The 27,025-nt window shown below is 51.2% G+C and overlaps 1 protein-coding gene and 1 long non-coding RNA gene across 3 annotated transcripts; one reads left to right on the top strand and one right to left on the bottom strand.

The window, feature by feature from the left end:
* Positions 1 to 328: 328 nt before the first annotated feature.
* Positions 329 to 23,356, bottom strand: PIWIL1 (piwi like RNA-mediated gene silencing 1). Its single transcript, XM_019748708.2, has 20 exons — positions 22,775 to 23,356; positions 22,350 to 22,458; positions 19,363 to 19,488; positions 18,500 to 18,714; positions 18,038 to 18,159; positions 16,983 to 17,063; positions 16,093 to 16,290; positions 15,570 to 15,681; positions 11,959 to 12,085; positions 11,668 to 11,785; positions 11,111 to 11,225; positions 9,913 to 10,100; positions 9,492 to 9,564; positions 7,923 to 8,123; positions 7,707 to 7,810; positions 6,761 to 6,831; positions 6,078 to 6,231; positions 3,293 to 3,418; positions 1,293 to 1,440; positions 329 to 1,159 (listed from the first exon to the last, which is right to left on the bottom strand). The coding sequence occupies exons 1-20, from the start codon at positions 22,850 to 22,852 to the stop codon at positions 1,043 to 1,045; spliced, it is 2,583 nt and encodes an 860-aa protein (XP_019604267.2). The 5' UTR covers positions 22,853 to 23,356; the 3' UTR covers positions 329 to 1,042.
* On the top strand, positions 12,094 to 18,056 carry LOC109456424 (uncharacterized). 2 transcript variants are annotated; one of them, XR_002138855.2, is made up of 4 exons: positions 12,094 to 15,259; positions 15,356 to 15,662; positions 16,420 to 16,492; positions 17,596 to 18,056. It is a non-coding gene; the product is annotated as an uncharacterized LOC109456424 (long non-coding RNA). The 2 variants fall into 2 exon arrangements; XR_012492635.1 differs by having other exon boundaries at positions 12,094 to 15,662.
* Positions 23,357 to 27,025: the final 3,669 nt, after the last annotated feature.

The following is a 27,025-nucleotide window of genomic DNA, read 5'->3' as shown; positions in this document are numbered from 1 at the left end:
CACAATTACTCATCAACTTGAAGCCTACTCTGCGAAAGGTCCTGAAAAGTCCTACCAGTGTGTTGCTGTGAACTCATTCCAATGACCAGCTTCGCAACAGCACCCCCTGCCTAGCCTGCGTCTCCTTACAAGCTCCGAGATCCAGTCTCAGGCTTTTAACGCTGCATGCGGAAGTGCTGCCGACACGTTTGCTCGTACATGAACTTCAAAAATGGTGCTAATTCAGCTTTGAGCCCTTTTGACTGAAGTGTATGCTCCAGCAGTTTAAAAAATACATAAATGGAGAAAAATGCGCATGCTGTCAGCAAAAGCAAAAACTACACTGTCATTCAAATAAAGTGACAGTCACTTCAATTTTATTTGATAACAAATAGAATGATTCCCAGTTGAAAAACAAAATAAATAGTAATGTTAATACAGGCTACTGGCCTCTTGTTAACGAGTCTTAAAATGTTTCTTTGGACAGAAATTTAAAACTTTTCAACTAGCTTTTGTTAACCCCCCATATCACTTTGCCCCAAAATGAAAAACTGAGCAGACTTCTCCCTGGTCCCTACGCTGTCTATCGGTTCTTTAAATGGTGGCTTTTGTCTTTAAAATAGGAGCTATGAGATACCGAAATAAAACCCGAGCTCACGACTGGACCGAGCCTCCCACTTTATGTATTTTCTCCTTTAAATTCAAAAGAAATACTTCAAAAGGTTAATATAGGTTCACAAGTAGGACTCACTCATGAAAGGATTTTTCAAGTAAATCCCCGCTTTTCAAATAGCTTAACAGAGTCTGTTTAGAACAAAGAATCTTAACCACATTTTCCAACAAAAACAAAAAAATTCTTCACAGTATATTTATGAGAAGCAAACAAGATAAAATATAAAATCTTAAATTTTACCTATAAAATAAGTTAATAGCAGTATAACATTTCCTAATTCCCTTCCCCAGTTTCATCGAGAAAGGTAATGTTAAAAAATTAAGCTTGAAAAAAATCCCCAAGTTATACTTTCAAAAAGCAAAGCGGCCCTTCCTCTTGCCCCCCCGCAGGTCACAGGTAGTACAGACGGTTGGACAGTGACAGGTTGGGCTCCCTGTGGATGCTCTGGCCCACGAGGAAAGCCAGCTTGTGCGCGTACTGGCACGGAGCAGGCACACGGATGACACCCTTTGGTGGAAGAAAAAAAGCTTCTATTACTCGAAGTTGTCTTTTCGCTAAAGCTCAGTATTAACTACACAAGCCTCTGAAAACACAGCAATTCCACTCTGTAAAGTGACTCACGATGTATAAGAATACTTACTGGCCAATTATAATAGACGTGACAGAGCTTGTACGTTAACCTCTGTATGTGGTCTGGCTTCAGGCCACTGCTGTCGTAGATGACGTTATAGTGGGTGGGAGAGACACTGCCACTTCTTACTGCCTGGCTCACGATAAAAAAGTCATACCTGGAATTACAGAACAAAACCAGACGGCAAGCACGTGAGACCTCCTTTTGTGAAGGCTGGAAGCAAGATGATTCAAGTTTCTGACACAGCAAAGGTCTCATGGACTAATGTGACCTGACTCCTCAGGACGGTGCTGCCGTGGGGCCCAGAAATGCACCGTGACCCACTCGGGACCGTGTGTGTGTGAAAGCTGCTTCCATGTCAGTACTCGTCACGGAGTCTATGGCATGACAGACACGTGACAGGCTGCTCAACACAGGCACCCACCTGTCCCAACTCCCACGTGCACATCGAGGCAGGCAGCTGAGCAGCCAGAGGCCCCGGGGCCCCCAGTGGGGAACTGGAGGAGGCCCTGCCCTCCCCAAACACACTTGTGCCCCAGAACCTCCGCCCGACCGGCTGTTCCCACTGCTACTTAACTAACTGTGACCGTTAAGGATTTAAAGCAAGTCCGAGAGGCAGAGAACATGAAAGACTGTAAGGAGAAGGAGCACAGGCTCAAAGGGCAAAACAAACACCAGGTAGCACAACTACAGAGCTACTAAATGTCACCTGGCAGCCAGGAGACACGAGGCGGAGCGCTGGCCTGGGAGCCGGGGAGGCTGGGCGGGGCGCTGTGCACCGGCTGCCCGCGGCACTAGAGGCGGATGAGACCCCAGCTGCGTGCAGCACGTGCAGACTTCACAGGAAACGTGAAGTGACGCGCCCGAACCGACACCATGGCAGCGAGGGCACAGCCTCAGTGCCCATGCCAAGGACTGGCCACATGAGGGCCTGGCTTCTCCAGGTGCCCGAGGAGCCCCAGCAGCCGGCACGCTTGCGTAGCGTCGGGTACAGAAGGCACTCCTTACACTCCATCGTTTGACTCGGGTCTGAGCCCACTTGTGGGAGCTGACTATGCCCTCGGGTCAGGGTCGCCCTGAGCTCCGGTTAGCAGAGGGCAGCGGCAGAAGGCAGGGCCGTGGGCTTGCTGTAGGAAGTGCCCCCATGAGGCGCTGCCCGAGCCGTCTGTTCCCAGTCAGTCAGAAGCTCTGCCGTAACTAACAACTGCCTGAGAAAAAGACAGACATGCAAGGCAGTGCACTCCAGAATACATATTTTGCCCACTGTCACACAACTGACTAAATGGAGCTAAAATCGGTATTATCATTGGTCTCTAAAGCAAGTGTGGTGAGGGTTCATTCCCCAGACCCCCAGTAAAAGCGTCCCCCACACACTCTGCAGGTTGACGCCACTGCCTCCTGATGAAAGGGGCCCGTGTGGAAAGGTTCCCTCCCAACCACATCCGCAGAAGAGCGGAAATCATCCTGACGTTCGCTCTCAGGAGGAGGGCACGGACATGACCACTAATGCCCACCACAGAGGACCTGGCTGGACCCTGAGTGCCCACAAGTGTGCCCCAATGTCCCAGTGGGTTCGCTTATTTTCTCCTAGCAGACTGGAGCTCCAGGTTACAGAAAAGGCTGTGTTTACTCAGAAGCCACTTTTCTCAGCAGACGGAGCTTTCTGACCTTTGGAGAACTAAGTGCGTTACAGATCTAAAAATTCTGATTAGAAAACAAGAATCTGTGGATAACGTTACACATGTAGAAAAACCACCAAGTACATGCAGGGTTGAGCCGACGCTCTTAACCTGTGTGTGGATAGTTAATGCCCCACACGCACAGTCTGCCCCCGTGAAACGCCGCCCAGGAAACCAGCTCACGGAGCACGGCTTCGTCGTCATCTTAGGTCTCACTGGCTGAAGACTGCAGTTCTTACAAGAAACAGCTCAGAACGCAGTCCCCAGGCTGAGCTGATGGGCACGGGCCATGCAGAGCCAGAGAAGCACCTTCAGCCAATCAGGACTTACCATTCTGGCCGGGTCACCTCCACGTCGATGACTGTGCCCGGAAGTGGGTTCTGAAGTCTTCCTCCAGACTGAGCAAAAAACCTGGCGTTCACGCGTTTCTTCACCACGATCACTGTTAGTCTTGGGCTTAAAGACAAGGAAGAAAGTTACATTCAGTCGTCTTATTTTCACGCGATGAACTGTTCTGGCTGTATACGAGGCTGACAATGAAGGTCGCAAACTCATCCTAGAAAAAGTGCTACATCCCTCATTGCTGAATGTCACTACGGTCACCTTCGAAGCACTCCCCTTGGGAAACTATGCACTGATGCCAGTGCCTAGTCCACCCTTCAAAGCAATTTTGGAACTCTTTTTCTGGAAGGGCCATCAGAGCTGTCATCGTATTACCCTTGATGCCCTGAATGTCGTCAAAATGTCTTCCTTTCAATATTTCCTTTATCTTCGGATAAAGAAAGAAGTCATTGGGGGCCAGAGCAGGTGAGTAGGGAGGGTGTTCCAATAGTTACGTGTTTACTGGCTAAAAACTCCCTCACAGACAGTGCCGTGTGAGCTGGTGCATTGTCGTGATGCAAGAGCCATGAATTGTTGACAAAAAGTTCAGGTCGTCTAACTTTTTCATGCAGCCTTTTCAGCACTTCCCAATAGTAAACTTGGTTCACTGTCCAGTTGGTATAAACTTATAATGGACAATCCCTCGGATATCAAAAAAGGTTAGCAACATTGTTGCAACAACTTTGTGAACTTAAGTGTCAGACCTCATATACTCCATTTAAAAAGAAATACACCCCCTCCCACCCTCCTGGACACATCAGCTGCCCAGGCTGTGAGGGAAGCCCCGTGACTTTAAGGCCCTAGACTAGAGGACGAGGAAGAACTGTGGGTGGGAAACAACGGCATGTGCACGTGCCCTGTGACACAGGCCATGCAGACGTGTGCTCAGCAGACGGGACATTCTGTGTCTGTCACATGGAGATTTGAGCCCGGCCCGTCTGCGAAAGTGCACAGTTCGAAACACCTCACTGGGCATTTCCTACTGTGTGGAAAAGGAGGTATTACTTGGAAGCCATTGCTAGGTAGGTGCCTTCGAGTGGTCTCCACGCCCGACTTCCTGCTTCTCGGTTACTGGTTCACAGTGCATGGGGGGGTGTCACTGCTCACTCACCCCTCAGCCCCCACACGTCACCCCCCAGTCCTTACGTCAACTCCTCAGTTGGCTTCCCTGAGTCCAGACTAAACTGTCCCCTAGTGAATGTGCAGCGGTCACTGTGCTGTCCCTGCGGCTCTCTTGTGGGCAGTGTGCAGTCGGCCTGAGCAACGTCCACACACTTTTCTAGCTACGTCTTACAGTTCATTTCAGACCCAGCGTGTGGACCGTCAGAGGGGGAAAGGAGTCACACGGTGCTGGCACGCGCTGAGCACATGGTGAGTATCACGCTAACTGCGTCCTTGGCCGGTCCTGTGCCCTCCCCACTAGGGCGCTTGTTCTGCGAGCACAAACCCAGCGCACAGTGCGCTGCTCACACACACGGTCAGACGGGGCCCAAACGGGGAGAGGCCCAGCTGTGCTCCCTCACGGGACTGGCGCCCAGCACAGGACAGGGAGGTGATTTCACCTAAACAAACTAGAAATGCAGAGTGCTACAGTAGCAGACAGTTAAAAAGACTAGAAACAACAGTGCTCTCTAGAACTTTCTCTGCTCCCCACCAAACACACACACCTGCCATGGACAGATACTGAAGTCAGAGGAGAATGTGAAACACAACACAGTCGTGAGAAAATACAGTGTTAAAAGAGTTTTAGGGGTAGGAGAGAACGCTAACCTTCATTTCCAAAATACTAAAAACTGCTTACTAGCATTTTAACCCAAAACACAATTACTTCAAGAGATGACACCCCTGACTTGCTCTGAGAATTTGCCAGCGTCATAACGGCGCTGTCAGGGACAAGTAGGGCCAACGCTTAGACAAGGTCTCTGGCAGTGAGCCCAGAGCAGACCAGCCTGGAGCCCGTTCTCAGTGCTCAGCCACAGGCCACATAAACCATGCTGGGCCCAGATGGGTGCAGCTTTCCAAGCCCTCACGTCTCCAGTGGGGCCAAGTGTGCCGAGAAGGTCTGGCAGAAGCACCAGCGCTGACGTGTGCATGGGCAGGCATGCACCAGCCAGCCTGGCGGCTTCCTGTGTGTCCTTGGGAACCAGCCCAGCAGCCCTCACGGGCCAGGCGCTGAGCTCTTGGTACCACAGTCCCGGACCTCCACCCACCCCCACCGGGGCAAGCGAACCAGCACACGTTAAGCAGCGTAACTTATGGAATCAGCTAGTGTGAGGTGGGAGGCACTTGGCTGCCCAACGGCAGGGCCAGTGACATCTGCGGGAGAGCACAGGAGACAGAAGCCCACGTGGGTTTTGAAGGAGGCCTTGCTGCGTGCAGCGGCTGCCTGGGGACGTGTACTTGCATCCCCACCTTCCCCATCGAGGAGGACGGGCGCAGTCACATGCGCAGAGCAGTGAAGCAGGTGTCACTGTGACGAGGACGAGGACGGTAAGACTGGGATGGCCTGACTCAGCAGCCCCACGCCCACGCTGTCTGCACACGCAGGGCCTCAGGGCCTGCACTCCAGGTGGCGCTGAGCCGAGGGCCGCAGGGGGATGCCCGCAGCCTCGCCCACCCCATGACCCCCACCTCCTGCACCCAGCAGGTCAGCTTCTTGCTCTCCTCCTCCTCGACACTGAGCCAGCACCGCACAGTGGCCCTGCAGACCCAGCGCCCGGGCCGTGCCACTCACCTGTAGCCCCTGCCCATGGATTTGAGGCAGTCCAGGAACTGTGGTACCTCATAGCTGACCAGTGTCTTCAGCTGCCCGTCACCCACACCGTCCCGGTACACGATGATACGGCTGGGCATGTAGGTGTTACAGCTGTTCCAGGCCCGCAGGGCCGCTGTGAGGGTGCAGGACACGGGCCGGCTCACACACACACCGCACACCACCCACAGCTCACACACACACCGCCCACCGCCCACGGCTGACACCCCCCCCCCGCCTACTGCCCACGGCTGACACACCCCCGCCCACCGCCCACAGCTGACACCCCCGCCTACCGCCCATGGCTGACACACACACCGCACACCACCCACAGCTCACACACACACCGCACACCACCCACAGCTCACACACACACCGCACACCACCCACAGCTCACACACACACCACACACCGCCCACGGCTGACACCCCCCCGCCTACTGCCCACGGCTGACACACACCCGCCCACCGCCCACGGCTGACACACCCCCGCCCACCGCCCACAGCTCACACACACACCGCACACCGCCCACGGCTGACACACCCCCGCCCACCGCCCACGGCTGACACGCGCACACCACACACTGCCCACAGTGTCCCCACCACAATCCGGGCACACCTTCCACTAACAGTTGCAGAACCAGAGCACAAGCGCAGGACACTAACCTTGCAGGCAGACCTTGAGCCCGTCCACCAGCTCCTGTCCTCTGTCTTGAAACACACAGCGAGAGAACCAGCTGCTCAGAGAGAAATCACAGCCATGGTGAGAATGCCCGTCTAGCCATCCTGCCTTTGGATTACTCCATATTTCTTTCGCTCTTAGTAATTAATGACCTTTGACCTCCCTAAGATACCTGCTAATATCTCCAAATACTTTCTGAGCCCAAACAGAAGGAAGAAGACGCAGTAAATCCTTTATAAAATCCATAAACTCAGTTTCTTTTATTATAAATCAATGCTATTGTTCCACTACTGAGGAGAAAATAAAATGTAAGCCGTACCACCCACAGTGCCACCTGGGCCCCCATATCCACACACACAGAAGCACACTCTGCTGCCAAACCCTGAGAAGCCATGTGTCACACACTTCACTCTTCTAAAGGATAAAAAGCCTGGAAATATGCCCATTAGTGATGCCAACACATCAATATACGTCCAATTTTCATTCTCCCCTATTCTTGGCAATTCTCTTAGTTCTAATCAAGGCACTAAAAAATAATTTCACTGTGTAGAAATAGAAGTGATTAGGTAAACGGAAGTGGGTTTTCTAAAATAAAGTCAATGTGAAAACTTGAAACTACATTTCAATCATCAATAACATGTATTAAACAAAGACGCTTCTAGAGAAGGTCACATTCAACAAGATGTGCCCCCACCCACCCACGGAATACAAATAATAGTGAAATAACCTGAAAGACAGAGACAGTGAAGAAAGGGAATACTGGTAGGAGTTATTAATCATTTTTCTTTCCTACACTTTAGGCTGGAGAGAAGTCAGAGAAATCAGCAGTTTGAAAATAAAGAATCAGCACAGTGCTGGTACCTCTTGGCCCCCAGACACCTGCCCCTGGACTCTGTCCCGGCTGCCATGTTTAGCGGTTCCATCACTCACCGGGTCATCCCTTCATTGATGCTTGCAACAAACCCTGCGATGGACCTCCGGCCGGCTGTGGTGTCGTGGTAGCAGTCAATCCCGACGATCATGGCCAGCTTCAGCTGTCACAACAGTGCTGGGTGTCAGTGACAGCACTACGCCGCCGGTAGCGTGCACAGTCAACCCACTTTGCTTAAACCACTGAAACACAGCCCCCGAGGGGCTGGCACTCACAGGCATGTCCACCCTCCAGAGCTCCCCGCCCATCTTGCAGTTCATCTGCAGGGCGATCTTCGTGGCGATGGCCATGACCGTCTGCTGTTTGCCTAGGGTTCGGGCCACCACACACTGACTGGGGGTGGGGCAGTCGGTACATAAGTACTTTTTAATAGCATCATATTTGTCTTTCCGATTACTTGACAATAGACAGACGACCTGAAAACAAACAAGGAATTAGGAAACTGATGATTAAGTTCAAGGAAGACGAAGGAAACCAGACTCACCTGCTGTGAGATGTGAATGCCGAACAGGCATTTATGTTACTACTCGTGTCCACCGTACAGCTAGTGAGTGTGACGTGAGCTTTACACACTGCTCATCACAGGCAGCTCAGTGATCGGTGCTGACAAAGCAATCGTGGTCAGCAAACCACCTAAAACGCAATGCCCTGAAAACCTGGGGACGTAACTATGCTCTAGCACCAGGTGGGCACTAACCTTTGAAGGCTCTGGCTTGAGAATCTGATCAAACTGACATGTCCCAGGAAGTCCATGGACAATTTGGGAAACAAAGTGGCGTGCCACCTCTAAATACAGCCCTGCCTGCAACGGGGAGGTGTTGGTCCACAGGCACAAATTCCAGGCTTACGCTGAGTAAGTTGTGGGCGTCTCACCACCAGCATGGTGGTCAGTTACCAGTCCTGTGGTATGTACTGGTCCTGAGAGCTGCTGAAGAGCGGCTGGAACGTTCTCCACACACACACACACACATATGCACGCACGCACGCACACACACACACACAGCTCTAACTATGTCAGGGGAAGGAGGTGTTAGTTGATGCTATTGTGGCCATCAGTTCACAATAGATACACATATCAAGTCATCAGTTCACAACAGATACGTGTATCAAATCATCATACAAGTTACAGTCAATTACATCTCAGTAACGCAGGAAAATAAACTGACCCACGCACGGCTGCCCAAATCCTGGACGTCCAAGTTTAGGAACGTTCCAGACTCTCACTGCTGTGTTCTCCAGGTTATTCCCAGATTCCTGTCTTCCTTCTCTACAGCCCCCAACCAATTCGTCTTCCCGTCCTGGGCGTCTCCTTTATCCCTGACAACGTGCAGTGACCTGCCTTGGCATGTGCGTATGAGATGAAGGCCTACAACAGCTGCTCCGTGAAGCCAGTTCATTTCGGAGGTAAAGCACGACGCACACCGTATCGTGAGCGCTGCCGCCTCATCACTTACAGTGCGTGCTGGGTAACAGTGCTGATGTTTACATTTGGGCCTTTCTGTTTCCCCCGTCTTCTAGAACAATTAAAGCCGTTGAGTCCAAATAAATTTAAGGCGGCTGTTTTCCCGTCCCTTCCCCACCTTCTCAGTGAGTGCACAAGCTCCACGGCACACGACTAGAGCGGGCATGAACTTAGCTACTGTATGAAGTAACAAGTATATTCTGTGGCCAGCTGTGGACTAATTATAATATTTGGAAAATGAACTCAAGTTCTGAGATTTACAGATGCCCCTTTTAAAGCCAGCATTCCAGGACCGCCGCCTGTGGGTCAATTAGCTACTTACTATCTGGGTATCTGATGTGACCTTCTGCTGTAAGACTCTTAAATAGGCTTCGGTCCTATCGTCCACTTCGATCCTAGCATGGAAACACGCAATCCAGTCAGAGGACGGGGCGGCAAATGCAGCGTTTGTTAAAAAGCCTTGTATGCTGTGGTATAGACAGCACTTCCCGGTGAGACATGACACAGAACACCCAGAGCCGCCACTGGGACGGCAGCTGTCTGTCCCACACGAGAGCAGGACCTTGAGAAGCCCGGCCAGGTCTCCCGCCCACTCCCAGTTACTGACATCCGTCTGTGTCCGCGTCCGGCGGAGCTGTGTCACATCATGAAGATGATCGAGTTGTTAATTCTCTCACCACTCCCAAGGCCCCACACGCTCCGCGTGGCCGTCATTATCAGGGGGAGTGACCTGGCAAACCTACATGACGGCCTTCTTCATCTGTATGCCCATGGCTGGCGTCACTTTGAACAGGCTCTGGATCAGCGAGTTGGCCGCCTCGTAGTTTCTCCGCGTGTAGATCAGCAGCCAGTTGTCCAGCGGCTTCACACTGATCAGCGGTGCCCCCCTTGTCTCCTTCGACCAGTCTGCAAACTGGGGGTTGTAATCAAACTGGAAGAAAGTCAGACACCGTTCTGTGTGCGTTCCCACGAGAAAGCCAAAGCGTCGTCAGTAAGGCCCCCACTGACGTGGGGGACCTCAGGGGGGCCCGCTGACACTGGGGCTGCAGGGACGGGCAGAGTGCCCTCGGAGGGGACAGAGACAAAGTGTGTGCAGAGGAGGACAGCACTCACGTCCACAGTGGCCACCCAAGTGCCTGCTGGCACCAGGGACCCCGAGTGCTGTAGCTGCATTCTCCTTCATCTCTTCCAGAATCTTACGAAGACAGGTATGACTTCCCTCATGACAAAGGTACAAAAAGGTTCGGCTTTGAAAGGGAAGCGGCTAGACTAAACTGGGAAAGCTCGGACAGCCGGGCAGAAGCTGACACAGCACCAGAGCCCAGCGACCCAGGGACACGCATCGTGGAGGGAACTGCGGTGCTTCTTACACGTCCTCCTACCTCCCGGCGGCCCGCAGGCGGGCGTACGTTTTTATTATTTCTACCGGGATAAGAAAAGAACTGCAGGTAAACAGCCCGCCTGCAGGGCAAGGCCACTACTGAGGACACTCAGCAGCCGTCGGGGGACCCTGCCCTCTGAAGCAGCTTCAGGCACCTTAGAACAGCCGCGTTCCTTTTCTGAAGGTGAAACAGAAAAGGCACCACACTGTTTAACATGTGTCCTAACACACACATTGTCCAGGCAAACAGGAAACCAAAGAACGCGTGTCCCTGTGGCGGCAGACGGAAGAGCGGCCCGATGAGGCAGAACCCCCGCTGCACCTGAAGCCGCTCAGGTTACTGAAGACGTTCACGCCACCGTTTTGCTGCAGATGATTAATTCTGCATCTCCCGCCCACTCCTGGGGCAGTCCACCCCCCCTGCCTTTTGCGGGCAGATGGCCGAGGAGGTGGGGAGCACGGGAGCTGAGACCTGTGCTGGCCTGGCGAGGGCGCTCTGCTCGCTTTCTGGGGGTCTGACCCGAATCCCACAGGACTGGCGACTTTACAAAGGGCCTTACTGTTTTTCCACCTTGGTGAATCTTTTCTGCTTGCAAGATTCTTCCTGAGAAGGACAGCAAGTTGGAGTCGAAGCTCAGACCCCAGTCCCGAAGCTCCCTCTGCACGTTGTCATCTCTGTGAACGTATTCAGCAGGCGCCACACGTGAGCAGACAGCACAGGGGCCTGCACAGCGTCCGCCCCGGCTGCAGTGAACTCCCGTGTCCCTCGGGCCCGAGTCCCGGGACGACTCTGGGGACCCCAGGCACAGCCCCTTTCTGTCACCCCATCTATGTTCCCCTCACGACAGCCTTTCATTTAAAATGCTGATATTCAAGCGATCTCTTCCTCATGTTATAACCGAGAGAAAATCGATTTGCCCCCAAACATTTCACTTTCGTTTTGTTACCTTTTTCTACGAGAAGAGTCAAAGGCCCGGCTGCCAAGGTTCAGGGTACTATTCTCTGGTGCACGGCAGCCTCACTCAGGGGCAGAAGGAAGCACAGCACCCCCAAACACGGCCACACGCAAGGAACGCGCCCCCCGCCGCACCCATGCCGCGCAGCGGCGCCCACTCACTTGTGGATGTAGTCGATGAGCCGGCCCACCTCGCGCTGCCGCTGCTCGGGGGTCAGCCGCGTGTGGGCCGCCAGGTCCTTCATCACGTTGAAGTCGTTCCGCATCTTGTCCGTGAGCCCTTTAAGGAAAGCGTTTCAAGGTGTCTGCTGAAGGGAACACTCTGTGAGTGAGGTGTGGGCTGGCGACAGGGAAAGGATTCCAGCTCTGAGGGTTTGGGGGGGCGGGGGGCGGCTGTCAAGCAGCTTCCAGTGCCCGCTGGGGCGGAGCGGCGGGCGGCCGCCGGGTGCCTACCTGTGAGGTAGCAGAGCTCCGGGATGAGCATGGCCGGGCCGGGCAGGCTGCCCCCGGGCCCCCTCCTCCGCTTGGGCTGACTCACCAGCACCGGCTGTTTCAGGTCGGTGATTTCCTGGTTATATTGCTGTTTGAGAGGAGAAAGGCGTCACTGTTGACAGTAAACGCCTTTGGTAACACGTCCGTGGGCAGAACGGTCAGTTGCGTCAATTCCGACTGATGCTATCGAAAGCAAGGCTGGCTTCACAAACGCAGTGTGAACCCCACTACAGCAGGTGGTGAGTTATGTGCCTTCCTGAGCCCCTCCTTTCCTAGAAACTCAGAGGCCAAGGGCAGTAAGGCTCTAAGCTTTGACTTTTCGTCACAGTTCTGTTCGCTTCATTTTTTCATTTCTTGATTCATAAGCAGGAGCCTGTGTAACTCAGGTCTTCACCATGGTGGGATTCCTCTGAACCCACTGGCATCACAGTGAGAACCAGCTGTGAGTCTCTGCTCTAAGAATAAATGTGGGAAGGGCGGTTTGCAGGCCACGCGACAGTTTTCAGCAGGAAGTTTTTACGGAGCGACACACTGAAGGTGAATTTCGGTTTCAGAGTATTAAGATTCCCCATCTTAAGGTTCCCACGTGCCACCGTTGTCTAAGGCAAGTTTGCACAATTTGTAAAAACACAGCAAACGCCGATGCCCGCGACTTGCTGTGCATACGAGACGCTCTCTGGCCTGCGCTCAGCTCTGCAGTTGTAGCGCCGTCACCGGCTTCTCGAGCTCGTGGCCCTGAGGGTCTTCAAGACCCTCGTTCTGATCCGTCACTTGCTCTTTTTCCTTAAAACATCACGTCTCCACTAAACACACAAGAGAGTAGTGTCATCATGGTCATCTCCTCCATCCAGTCCTTATTCCTGGTATCTGACAAGGTCCTGCTCACTCAGCCGCCTGAATTCAGAGACCATGAATTCCAGCCTGTTCTGGACTTTGTCCTGTATTGAACTCTTTTCCAGACATCCAGGAAAAAAGTTAATTTTCTTATTTTAAACTAGAAAATATCATGTCAAACTCTTGTGTTCAACCTATTTTCTTGAATGGGGGCCCCACAGTCACCCTCCTCACACATTTATTTGGGAGCCAACACACACAGAGTGATTGCAGAACTGCTCTGACTCTCGCTCTCTTCCCCCAAAGGAACTTAAATGCTTAGCCCCTGATTACAGAACGTTGGGGCCCCCGTTCTAGCCTCTTAGGGTCCAAACAAAAGCCTGTCGATCCTTTGAACACCTTTCCGTGTCTGAGAACCAGCAGTTTCACTTTTGCTTAATGTTAATGTCAGCCCTTTTTCTTTTAAAACTGACCGACCACAACCTTCCCTTCCCAAGTCCCTCGAGTCTCCTGCTCTGTTTCCCAGCTCTTATCTTTATAAAATCCACGCCGTCACTTATGACTACAACTGCACTTACTGGGAAGTCCTCAGAATGCCTTGATTCTTTCAAATATTTCCCCCCACCCCCTTTCCATTAATCACATCTGCTGACACTTCATCTGCCCTGGCAGTGAGCGAAGTCTTCCCTTCAGAAATAACCTGAGCTGACATCTGAGAGCAAGAGGGAAGCCGGCAGCGCTTCTGGCAGAGGCACCCGCGATTAGCTAAGGTGGGGGCAGAGGGCGGGGCCTGACGGGGATGAACAAGCAGGCAGGCCAGTCACTCAGCGTCTCGGTGGACAAAGACCCACGTGCATAAACAAGTCAACAGAGCAACGCAGAGCCTCTCAACTTCTTCAGGTAGAAGAAAGTAACATCGGATTTGTGTGAGTTTGAAAATGGATCAGGAGGCGGGAGAGATGAAAAAACCGAGAGACCAGTTGAATAGGTGAGAGCAACGGGGCCACCACTCAGAAAAGGAGGGAGGTCTTTCAGACAGCAAGGCGGACGGACAGGATTGGACAGACAGTCACACAGGGTCCGGCAGACAGATGTGGGGGCCGAGGGTTCAGTGACCTGTGATTCACCCGTTCACTCGCTCAACGGCCTGCGTGCCTGCTTGAGGCACGGAAGGGGTGCACTACAGACCCCGATTCTGTACAGGCTGCACCCTGACTGACCCAGGGGCCCAGTCAGGGAGATGACACATCCAGTGGGTCATCTGGGCAGCATCTTCGTGACATCCAGACACTCAGAATCAGGGCGCCGTGGAGCCTACACACGCCAGGCTGGGGCCAGGGATCGGGAATCGTAACATATTCAACCTGACGTCTTGGTGTAGACGAGACGAGACAGCAGCGAGTGAATATGTAGGGAGTCACAGCGGGCGGCCAGGCTGGGCCTGAGGTGGGACCTGGAAGCTTTTCAACACTTAAAAGGCCGCTCAGAGAAGCCACACTGGGAGGTGAGACTCAGTCCTAGTCTCAGGGAGACGTCCCCGACCCTGCGCAGGTTTAAACCAAACTTTCACCAGTGTCCTGTGTTGATATTCATCACCTCTTCCCACCCAACAGTGATTATTGAAATAAACCACAGAAAAACACTGAGACTCATTTCTCACAGTAACTTGACACGTGGAAGGAGGAGGTTAGTTGTAGCTGGGATCCTCAAGGAGGAAAGAGGTGGAAAGAGCAGCCAAGAAATTGAGCTAAGCTGACCCCTCGTCTGCCTTCATTTTGCCCAGAATAAGATCAGCTCTTAACGCGACTTCACAGAGCACCACTTGTGTCTGTAGTGGCCCCTGGTGTTTGTCTCAGAGCAGATCAGGCCACAGCATTTACCCCTCAAGGGTCACTAAGTCACTAGTGAGATGTATACTTTTGAGACAAAATGTGAATATATAATAGTTCATTCATCCAGCTTTTTAGACAAAGGAAATGATCTACAGAAAGTTGAAAAAATGAGATAAATTTTAGCACTTCAAAGATAAGTTTTAAGATTTTAATTGCTATGTTTTCTAGAAATACTTTTCCTGCACTTTTAACCGAGTTATCAAATGGAATCCAACCTTCCGAGGCTTCAGGGCCCAGATCTGCTCACCTCTGAGCGCTACAACAATGCCAGTCTGTGTTCCTACATAAACACTTGTTTTCTTCCAGTCAGAAATTGTTTTTCTTGCCCCCACTTGCCTTTCTTTTTTTCAGTGTGGTGATTACTGAGCCAAAAGCTAGACACGTCTTTATAAAAACAGTGTTAGAAGATAAGCTCGTGTCGCCGTAGGAAAACAAGCCTGTCTGCATGGTCAGCGTGTCAAACAAGTTCCAACTTAGCCCACACTCGGACGGGGCACGACTCACGCGGGGGTTCGGGAGCTTCACCCCACACCCAGGTGAGGTCTGAAAGCGCCTTAGACTAAGGGGAGGGCTGGGCAGCTGTGAACTTGCAGTGCTTACCGCCCAGTACCCTCCCGTTCGTCCTCCACAAGCTGAACTTCAATGTAACCTTGAGTTCTGCGGCCGAGGAAGCAGGAGAGGGCGCTTCTGACTGGCTCGGGAGCTAAAATGAACTACGCAGCAGTTGCCTGATGGACACGTTTATACGCAGCTTTATAACACATGGCGTTAGGACCGTCCCGATTTCTCCCCACCAGCCCAAGCACTCCACACCAGGGCGAAAGCCCCGCTGGCTGCCCGTCTCACCTTCCGGTAGTACTCCAGGAAGCTGACCTCCGAACCATCTGCTTTCTTGAAGGTGCTGTTTGGGTTCTGGTCCCAATCGATGTCGTCCACTCGGTAGGTTTTGTTGTTATACCTGTGGGACAATAGCATGCAGTGGTGTTTGGTTAAGATGGGCAGAAATATCGGAGAGGAAGACTAACTAGACAGTATGTACTCTCTAGAAAATGAAATTTCAAATCACTCAGGAATATGCAATGTTATGGAAAGAAAAACGGAAAAGAATTTCTTAAAGACTATGATGGATGGACGGGAAAGTGACTAAATTACTATTAGAAAGTAAAACTAGAAAGGAAAGAAGTCATTAGGTATTTGTGCTTTCCCCCCCCGAAAGCTTCGTCTTGAGAGCTTACAAGCATCCCTCCACTTCCCTGCCATTCCCACCCCTGCACTCGAAACGCTCCCTTCTCCTAACTTTGTAGGACGAGAAAGCCACAGTCGTAAGACTTACAAAGTGGTTCGTTCGCATTTTAGGAAGACGTCTTACTTGGTAAGAACAATGAGACCAATGAGCTCTTTGGAGACTTGCTCTTGGAACTTGTGCTCCTCGGTCTGATGGTACAGGTGGAACATGAGGTCTAACACGGTGTCGCTGCGCAGCACCTTGTGGCTCACGTCGGTGCACAGCATGATGTTGTTCTCGTACTGCAGGATGGACGTGGTGAAGCCCGGCCAGATCACCAACCTGGGGGGCGGGGGGGGGGGGCCACCTCAGGAGCAGCCGCGTGGTTCACACGCATCAAATCGTTTTTCAGCTTTATGAATTGGGTTTAAAGTACAAAAGTTCTGATTGAGTCAATTTACTTCTTTCTAGGTTTTACGTGGTTCCAGAGGAAGACCTGTCTATTAGAGATTTTCAACAATGAGTGTTCTTTTATAACAACTGGGTAAGTCCAATTTTAAATGAAAAGACTAATATTTATTAAAGGGAGGGCAGGGAGGAACATAAAGTTAGTGCTAAGCTTCTGAGAGCAGGCGTGTTCTTCACACAAGTTCAAATAGCGCCTGAAAATCAAAGGGACCCCGGCCCAAGATTTGACAAAGTTGCCGATCTAACTGAAAGCACCTGGCATCACTGTGATACACCTAAGCCTCGTGGGCTGCACTCTTATCCACTAGTAACTCTGAAGCGATCCCGGTTAGCTGGTGAGTTTTACTACCTCAGAGCAAACAGAGTTAGAGTCAGGCATGTCTTTCAGCTCTCCTGTGGTTTTTACAAATCCGAGTATTCTAGGATGTGTCTATTATCCACGCCAGGTTAAATGTCCACTGAATGTCATGGGCACCATTAACAGCCACAGGGGGAAATCTGGTCATTTCAAATTTGAGCATCACTTTCCAAACCTCAGGAATAGAAACTCTCCACTTCATACAAACCTATGATTCGGAATGTCAATTGGGTCACTTGGATTATAATAATTCCTTCCAATTTGTTGCAAATTCATGATCTTCAGAAGCCTAGGAATTGAAAGGTCAGAACAGAGAAGTGAATACTGATCGGTGTGTCCCAGCTGCGACCACAGTGGCGTGTGTTTACTACAGGGGCTGGTGGGGCCCCCGCGGGCCGGATCCAGCCAACCTGCCATTTTGTGTCGGGCCGAGGGGCGACGAATGGCTTTTTACATTTTTAAAGATTGGAAAAAACCCAAAGATTAATGATGCATGAATTATATGAAAGGTCAGTGCCCATCAGCAGCGTTTTCCTGGAACACAGCAGTGGCCTTTCATTTACAAACGCTCTGTGGCTGAGACAGAGAGCGTAGGACCTGTGAGCCTAAAGTGCTCACTGCCCGCCCCCTGTAGAAGTCTGCCAACCCCTCATTTAGAGAAAAATCAGCCTACTGATTGCATTAATTCAAAACAGGTGCCCACCGAGATGAACGTCCTGGCATCAGTGACAGGCATCTCATGACCAAGTTCAAGAGGTAAATTACAAGTCCCAGTATTGTGCCTCATTGCTCAGGCAAATCTCCCACGTTGCTTCTTGCAGGGGGAAAAGCTTCGCAGGACATGGGTCCTTAGTTTAGATTTGGGAAATATGGTGTCTATATTGAAAGCAAGTGACAGAGCATGCAGTGTCTCCTGGGATGAAACAAGCCCATTTGAACAGACCTCCAGATGCCCTGCTGCCTGGACAGTCACCAGCGTGGTGGGGAAGGAACACAGCGAGCGATGAGCTTCTGAGAATGGGAGTGTTCTGAACACAGGCTCCAATAGCAAATGGCAGCACAGAAAGGGAGTTAGACACATGCACGCTTGCCTGCAGTGACATTACCAGCACACCAGGCCCTAAACGGCTGCTGTTCAGAGCGACCCAATGACCCTCACAAACCACTGTGAAATTGAGTACACAAGTATTCACTGTACAGTTCTTTCAACTTTGCTCTATGTCTAAAGTTTTCCTAATAACACGTTACAAGACGCTAACGTACCTCCTGAAAATGATATTGTAGAACTGCAAACAAGTGGGTGACGTCGGCGGGAGCTCATTGGTCAAGGTGATCGTTATCTTCACATGCTCCCCATTCCGCGTCTGACTGAAAACTTCAGTGACCTGAGGCCAGACAGGTGCAAAACCGAACTTTGAATTGTTAAAAGAAAACTAGTCATATAACGCCTGTTTAATAAGGCAACAATGAGACGTACAGACAAGTTTTAAAGTGGAGACAAAGGATGGCTACGAGAGAAGAGCGGGTAAGTGCCCACACTGTAACGGAATTGTAATCACTGAGTTACTCGGGATGTAAGAATGCCACGACAATGCCACAGGACCTTTGGGTTTAGTCCACGGGCTCTCACGGGCTTGCTCCGAGAGCTACCTTAGATTGTGGAGGTCTGCTCTGAAGTGGAATCCCCCACCTCCCTCTCCCATCCCGACCGACATCTGAAATAACCTTGTGCTGTAGTCTTTTAGGCAAAAATAATATTGTTCCATCAAAAGCATGACACCTTCCAATTAAGTCTTCGTGCTGAAAAAGAAGAGCGGAGCGGAGCCTCCTGGCTTCCATCAGAGGGTTGTAGTCGATGTGGTACTGATACAGAGCCCACTGGGGGCGGGACGTCAGCCGGAAATGGTTCGTGCTTAGCCTCACTATGATGCCTGAAGAACCTGTGAAAACAAGTCACACTCAGTTAGCAAATCACCAAGTTTGTCCTTCCATGAAATCGTTCCTATGTGACAAGGTGGATACCCTTTTGTAACCCAAAGACAGAACACCAGACACCACCAGACTGTGGGGGCCCCTCCCCATCTAGGGAAACCCCTAAAAGCACACATTTAGAAATAAATCCTCCTTTGACCAAGTAATTTACAACTGAACCAACCAGATCCCTTTATGGCAGAAAGTTTTAAAAGAAAGAAGTGATCGACGTACTATTTAATAAAAAAACCTTTTGGTGCCGCTGAAGACACCTGCAACCTACTTCCTCAAAGCCAAAGGGGAGAAAGACCCATGCAGCATCCTGGACCAAACATACCCTTTCTATCTGGCAATGCAACAGACAAGAAAGCACCTAAGACAAAGCACTTCGATGCATTGTCCTGAAACCTGAGAAGCAAGTGCACAGAACTACATTAAGAATGAACCTAACAGGGTCTAATATATGGTGATGGAAAGAGAACTGACTCCGGGTGGTGAACACACAATGTGAGATATAGATAATGTAGTACAGAATTGTACACCTGAAATCTATGTAACTTTACTAACAATTGTCACCCTGATAAACTTTAATTAAAAAAAAAAAAGAGTGACCTTACCTGTTTTTGACTCTTTAACATGGTCCAGGTTCTGTCTTGTATTCACACCGAGGTCGTGGAAGTCTCGACGACGACCTCCTCTCTCTGCCAATGATAGCTCCTGAAATCCAGCAGAAATCTGGACTTCTTAAAAAAAGAAAAGAGAATTTATACACCCCAGTAAAACGGAACAGGAAATAAAGAACAAAGAGCCCAGCTCTCTTCCGCCCACAAGCACCAGAACTCGCTCAGAACTGCCGATTTCTTCGTCAGAGAAGTAACAGTGGCTTAAACACAATGGCAGTTCCAGACACACCGCGGAAGCATCTTACTGACAGCTTCATGCTCTTCACCTGAAGAATTGAGGATAATGAACTTCACAGGAACGTGGTGAGTGTCTACGAGACATCACTTATAAAGCACTTTAAAGGGGCTGCTGAACACATTGGTTCCTGGACCTCGGGACTTTCAGGGGCTCGACTGAAAGGTCCTTTAAATATGTGACTGCTCCTATCTGTCGCCCTCAGTGAACTTCTCTCCCCAGCACGTTCGGTTTCTACCACTATGGCCCTGACTGAGAATCCTAACACAGGTCAGGCATTCTGCATCTTACCTGAGAGCAACAGCAGGTCATAAAGGTTTGAGCTTTCCCCTGAAAAAATCTGAATTTTTCTTTAAAAAATTCAGTTCTGGATGCAAAAACCTGATTGCAAGTTTCTGAATATAAACAATGGTGAGGTCTGTTTCCCTCTCTACCTACACGTATAATACTGCGATTATTATCTTTAACCAAAGCTTGATTGACTGTCAATCTCTAGATGACAGATTTGAGAACGTATGAAACTGGAAGCCTTGCTAATTCCCTTCCATGCAGCTGTCAGAGTGATTTATTAAAGGCACAGATCACACTGGCTGCCGCTCTACCCTTTGGTGTGTCCACCCCCTTCACAGAATGAAAACCAAAGTCCTAAACGTCACCTCATTAACCACCCATCTGTTACAATGTGCCGTTTTTACTTCTAACACCTAGTTGGTACTGGAACTTTTCCTGTGATGAGCAGCTCAGTCCCGTCCTTACAAACGCGGTGAGAAGTGGTAGCTCGGCCTTCCACTTACGACCCAGGCAGGACTGACTCCTCACAAGGACCCTTGCTGGGAAGGTAGGGCACCTTTCTACAGACGCTGAACAGCATTCCCGAGTAACTTAAAACGAGTTAGCGGAGAGCAGCATGGGGAGTGCTTGAGACACCAGATTTAAGGACTTGCCACAGTATCATTTGCATGCAAGGCTGCATCCATAAAGAAATGCTTGAAAACACCTTCAGCTCATCATTTTATACAAAGTTTTAATTCAAGTGAAGTTTTGCTAAATATTTTGAACGCAGCTAAATGATTAAAATATTTGAAGTTTCCAAAGAACTGAGGCATCAAGATTAGAGAAAACGATTGAGTAAAATCCTTTAAGAGATTAATGCCCATAAATGAAGTCTCATCAGGCACTTGAAAAATAAACACTTTGTACCCAAAAAGTAACACATGTAATTGGATACATCATCAAGTAACAAATACAAGACCCTTTATCTTCTAATTGACTCTTCAGATGAAGTGCTATCAACGTATGTATTTTTCCTCAAAACTTTTCACACAGGAAATACACACATGCACCTGCATTTAGTAAAAATACAAAGCGAACGCTGTTTTACAGCTCGTTTTCAATCGACACAGCCCGGTTGGGTTTCTCCGTCCTTGAAAATGGCTCAATGGTGCTGTGGTTACGGGCAGTAGTTGTGGCTCTGACTGGTCATGTGTTTCCAGTGCTTTGGCACCGCGTGTGGTATACAGTTCACACCTGTACACAGTCAGGTACCTACTTATCCAGCACATTCCCCTGCGCAGGGCCACTGCCGAGGCTCACATCACAACCTGCCACCAGTTAGAGCCATCATGCAACCCACGGGGAGCACAGGTACCACTTTTGCAGTTGCCAACACTGGCAACAAACAAAATGGAGAAGAAACAGGTAAATGGAGTGCCAGTTTCTCTGACATTTCTTTAATGACCAGGCTGAGCGTTTTCATCGGCCTCTGTATTTTCAGTGCACGGCCCTTTCACCACTCTCCCGCCTGCTCAGGATCACGGACTTGTAAGAATGCTCTGTGTATCAGACAACATTCCAGTAAGTGTCCGGCTTGTCTTCTGACACTGACAGAATTTGTCACAGATCACTTTATACCACTTCAAGATTTTAGATCCATCTGTGGTTTTTCTAATGTTTACGGATTTCACTGGTTATGACTAAGTATTTGGAGTACATGGGACTTTAATGCAAGAGATAAAATAGGGCACAGCTTTGTTTTCTAGTTATCCACGTGCCTCGACACTATTTAATTGACCAGCCATCTCCCAGGCCCGCCTCACAGATTAAAATCCAATGTTCCTACATTAATTCCCCGTGTGTATATGGCCCTGTTATTTCCTATACAAAAATAAGAAAACTTAATAGCCATAGAGGAATCTTGTATCATGCATCCACATAATTCATTTTTGGCAACAATGCAGCGAAAAGGCACCGTGTTTGGAATCAGAACTGGTGCTCTGACCCCTCCAGCTGTCACAGCTCTGACCTCGGTTTTCACATCTGAGAAGCAGGATGACCCAATACAACACGTGTGAAATGTATTTTATAAACCAAAGCTACAAATGTTAAACCTGCTCCAGCTTCTCCTAGCACAAAAGATGCCAAGAGAATGTTCTAAAATGGTTTATTAATGAATAAGTGAATTTACAATTCATTTAGCATTTAATTGCCTTGTAATCCTTGGGCGTGTCACAGACATGCTCTTTCCATTTCTAGGGAAAGAAGAAAGCCTGTGACACCCCACTGGGTAACAGCTACACAGTGTGAGATCGTTATACTGGACGTTTTATTTAGTGTGTACACTGGTTACCGTTTCACGTCCAACAGGACACCTTCCCCCCCACACACACGGTCTTCTCACTCCCGTCACCTTGTGACTTGGCTGTTGCTCCCACTGGTCCTCTCAGTCGTCCTCGGCCAACCAGCTCCCCCTCTAGGGGCTGCTGAGGTCTCAGCTGAGCGTAACCAGGCTGCTGACTCTGCAGTTATCCGCAAATAAAGAACATTCTTATTATATCAAGACTCACAGATATGAAGTAATGAGTCTCAAACAAATCTAAGGCATCCAGCCAAAACTGATCTAAACTGTTCATCAGTGTTTTATTATAGACGTTCCTTCACAAAGGGTCACCACCGAGAGTCACAAGCCCATGTCTAGCACCCTCGGGACGTGGGCCACACTCGTCCTTGTAGCGTTCCTCTCCTGCCTCACCTTGTCCCTGACAGGCCAGCCGAGGCCAAGACAGGTTTGCCAAGAGCTTTCCATGATCAAAGCGGAAATGGTGGCTCACTCACCACAGCAGCGCCCACGTGTTGCACCGTCTCCTGACCACGGGCCCTTCCTCTGGCTCGCGCTCTGGCTCGCCCAGTCATTGCGTTCTTGCTTGCAAGGAAATAAACGTGAGGACAGCACTCAGTGTACACGCTTACATCTGACTGTTTCTACAAGGGCACCTTTAAACTGATTTGGTCAGGAAGTCTGAAACAGCTCCTGGTAACTTCCTCTTTCCTAACCTCTCTAACATATAGTTTCTTACGGCACAAATGCCCCGCCTTCAACAAACTTCAGTGCTGACTGCACTGGGTGCTGGGCCAGGTGGGAGGGCACAAGTGGAAGACTGATTTTAATAACTGTTTCATTTTTCAATTGATCTAGTATAAACAGCAGGAGAAACTGTTGAGACTGAGGATGCTGGTAACTACTTTTCTTGTGGAAGCTACTGTCAAACAGCATTGGTGGCGAGTTTCATGCCAGGCCCTTGAGGTAACCCGTGTATGTATAAACTGCCTCCTCCTGGATCCTCCCACAATTCCATGTGTAGCTTAAAGTGAATGTACCCAGGCCAGTGTCTTTCCTATGACATCATTTCTGTCCCATAGTCTCATTCTTGGTCGCTGAAGAAAAATGACTGAGTCATTTCTCTTGAAACTACTCCTTTACTGCTCCTTCCTCATGCGACCCAACCACTGTCCCCATTTCTGCAGCACCACCATGCTTCTAAGTACCCACGGGGAGCCAGGACCTGTGTCAGGCATCGGCTGTGCTACTGTGTATAAAAGGTTCCCTGCCCACTCCCCGTCCCCACGCAGAAAGCAGTACCACCAGGTTGTAAGTGTCAGACTGCCCAAATCCCTCTCCTTCCCGGACCCTGGGACTTGTGCCTTCCTTTGTGGAATGAGTTACAATAACCTACCACACAGGTCAATTGTCAAGCTCGCCGAGAACACACACAAAGCACTTACAAAGTACCTGCCACAGAGAAATAGCCAACAAATATTAGCCTAGTGGAAAAGGCATATCAAGTTGTCATTATAAAATTTTAAGAGCTTAAGAAGGAAATAAGCAACATGTTCTCACAAAAAAGAAAGTGGGAACTAATTTACGTCCCGAAGAGGCCTGCCTCCAATGAAGCTACCATTTACACTGAGCTGGAGAAGCTCTGGGCGCTGGGGGGCAGGCAGGTGGCACCAGTCCTCAGACAAGAGGGAGGCCCTTCCACAGGCTGAGCGCCTGGCTTGTCTGGAGAACAGAAAGATGCCCAGTGTGACCGCAGTAAGTGACTGAGAGCCGGCGAACTGAGGGGGCCGTGGGTCAGTCCACACAAGGCCTCACAGACAAAAGCAGGGCCTGGAACTTGATGTTCAGGTGCGATGAGAGACCACTGAGGGCAATGAGAGGAGCAGCCTATTAACATTAAAGATCACTGTGCCTTAAGTCACACCATCTTGTTTCCTGACTGTTAACAGCCTCTCAAAGGCTTTGTTCCATCACCATCTTCCTGGAAAGACAAATCGAATGACAGGCTCCAATTTGAAAGGCCTCTGTGACTTCCTAGCACGTTCTCCAGGATTCAAAGCAGATACACTGGCTCACCTAACTGTAAAAAGCCTTTCAATCTCATTTGAACTCAGCAATTTCCAAAGTAAGTTGCACAACATAAGCTGTGGGGACGCCAGCGTGTGATAATGAACTTTAACGCCATGTCAAACCCTTGTTTCCCGCGATGCCAATTGCGACAATGGCTGTGGGGACACAAGGCACGCGTCACGCACTGGTGTGCGCGCCCAGGTCTGCCCGCCGGTGCGCCCCGCACACGTGGACACGAGCGAAGACCAGCAGCCGCCCGAGTCACCCGCCCCGCCTGCGTCCTGTCCGCACCAGGAAGACCCGCTTGTCCCTCCAGGCCCAGCTCGGGGGCTCCTTCCACCTTGTCCTGCAAAGCCTGTGTCCAGCTGCCATCCGCTGGGTGGGGAGCCCCCACCCTGTCCCGCGCGGACACGGGAAAGGACGGCTGATCGCGGGCAGCCGGGCAGCCCTGGGACTGTCCTCCGTCAGCGACAGTCGTGACAGCTGCACCGCCGTCGCAGCGCGGTACTGCTCAGTGTGGCTCCGACTGGAACTTGCCGGGAACGTGCGGGAAATGCAGTTAGACGGGCCCCCAGCTCCCCGTCCTGAGCGAGGCTGCAGGCGACGCTGACGGTCACCACGTGCCGGGACCCAGGGCTCCCGCCCGCCGCGCTGGGCGCTGGGCCCTCGCCCTTCACAGGTCCCCAGGCCGGACGGCTCATCACGGCCCCGAGGGGACACGGCCGGCGCCGCCCAGCATCACACCGGAGAGGCGACACCTGAGGCCCGCGGACGCCCGCGTCCCCGGAGGTGGGCGCTCGGCCCTGCGCCCCCGCCACCCCGGTCACCCCGCTCCGCAGGTCCGCTCACGGCTCGCCCAGCCCACCACGCGTGGGGCCACGATCGCGGGTGGACACGGCGCGGTGGAGCCCCGCGCGCCCTGGGGCTGCGGCCTCACCAGGCCCGGAGGCTGGAGCCGGAGAACAGCCGCCGCGCAGCTCCCTCGGCCCCGCCGCCGCCGCCGCACTAACAGTCCCGCCGCCGCGTCGCCAACCGTTACCCACGCCGATCCCTCCGCGCCGGGACTTCGCGCCTGGACGCTGGCGCCCAGGGACCCGGCTCCTCTCGTCCCCGCAGAGCCACGCCGCTCGCTGTCACCTCGCTGTCAGCTGTGGGCTCCCACTGTGGGCGATTGCGGGGCGCCGGCGGAAGTGGGCGCGGTCTCCTTTTTCTGGGCGGATGGACACGGACTTCAAGTGAGTGCAAACATGTCCTGCACGTGACTCGGCTAACGGTGCGACAGGAGGCGCGCGCTGCGCCCTGATTGGCTGCTGCGCCGACAGCGGTTTTCGGCGGGGCGGAGATGGAGGCGGGGCCAGACGAGCCCCGCCCAAGCTGGGCCACGCCCCGGCCCGCCCAGCCCCGCGCCCAGGCCCCACCCCCGGCCCGGCCAGATGTTGTCCCTGGAGCGTAATCCCGCGAGGGCTAGGATGGCCCTGGGCTCGGTTCACTCCCGGCTGAAGCTCAGGGTCATGAAACTTTGAAATTGTGACCAGGTGCGCTTTGACCGCTGTGCTGTAAAAAAGCGGACTTAATCTTGGGTGGCCACTGAATTGAGAAGTTATTTCACTCAGGAGATGAGATTTGAATTTTGCCCCCCCCCAAAAAAAAATAAATTTGCATTGCAAGGCCAGGATGCCAGGCGGCTGCGCACCTACACATTTAACTTCCCGAATCAACAAACTTGGCTGGTGAGTTCATGCATATCATGCATATCATCGCGCAAGGAAGAGATTCAAAAGCTTTGTCTGCACTGCTGCACCCCCCCGCCCCTAAGGTTCTGACTCTGCTGGCTTGGGAGGTGGGACCCACTGCTGGGCACCGCTAACAATTTTCAGGTGATGCTGGTGCCGCGGATCCAGGGGCCATGTTGACAGGAGGCACCGAGCTCGATGCTGGAATGAACTAAATGGGAGTTTATTTCCTCACGGGGCAAAATGAACACAAAACTATTGTAAAATACAACAGAATTATTTGTCAGCTGAAAAGTGGGGCTGACCGTAAGTAATTATGCAACTGGTGAAATCCAGTAATAACTCAATAGCTTTTTTATAACAAAGTGTAGGGGGTAGTGGCGATATGGCTGCCTGACTTGTTTTAGTTTTAAAGCTGCATTTATATTGCAGGTGAAGAATGTATGCTTTAGCGCAGGTAGGGAAGCTGGAGAGGGAGGAAGTCTCCCTGAGCCAGCTCCCCAAGTCCTACAGTCTTGTCTGGGGGGGGGGGGGGCGAAGGAACAGGCTACATTTCAGTGTTTCCCACACTACCTTGATTGTAAAAATCCACTGGGTCCTTGCAATTTCTGAAAAACGCATTGCCAGGTGATGCTGATTCAGTAAGTTGGGGATGGGAGGAAGGAATTTTCTTTTAACGAGATGCCAAGTGATTCTTTTTTATTCTCCCCTTCTTCCGCCTCCCCCTCACTCAGGTTCAAGACGTTGTTTCTCAGTCTAGTTGTGTAGGAAACAGCTCCCTGGCCCCTGCTGGTGTGATGGCCTTGCACATGGAGGAGTCGAACCGGTGACCTCGGCGTTAGGAGCACGTCGCTCCAACCACCTGCGCCACCTGGCAGGCCCACCAACTGATTCTCATGCTCCGAGAAATGTGAGAAATTTGAGGCAAGATCTGTGATCTGACGT

The sequence above is a fragment of the Rhinolophus sinicus genome, linkage group LG16, assembly GCF_036562045.2.
Source record: "Rhinolophus sinicus isolate RSC01 linkage group LG16, ASM3656204v1, whole genome shotgun sequence".
Classification (NCBI taxonomy): domain Eukaryota; kingdom Metazoa; phylum Chordata; class Mammalia; order Chiroptera; family Rhinolophidae; genus Rhinolophus; species Rhinolophus sinicus.
Note: the sequence above shows the minus strand (reverse complement) of the source record. Positions and strands in the feature narration are given on the sequence as shown.

Bases quoted from the DNA above. Each gene is read 5' to 3' on its own strand.
- PIWIL1 (XM_019748708.2), bottom strand. From the start codon at position 22,852: ATGACTGGGCGAGCCAGAGCGCGAGCCAGAGGAAGGGCCCGTGGTCAG. The intron at 22,459-22,774 runs GTGAGTGAGCCA...GGATAACTGCAG, and splicing joins AACACGTGGGCGCTGCTGTG to AGTCAGCAGCCTGGTTACGC. The intron at 12,086-15,569 runs GTGAGACGGGCA...CCTCTCAAACAG, and splicing joins TCCTGGAGTACTACCGGAAG to CAATATAACCAGGAAATCAC.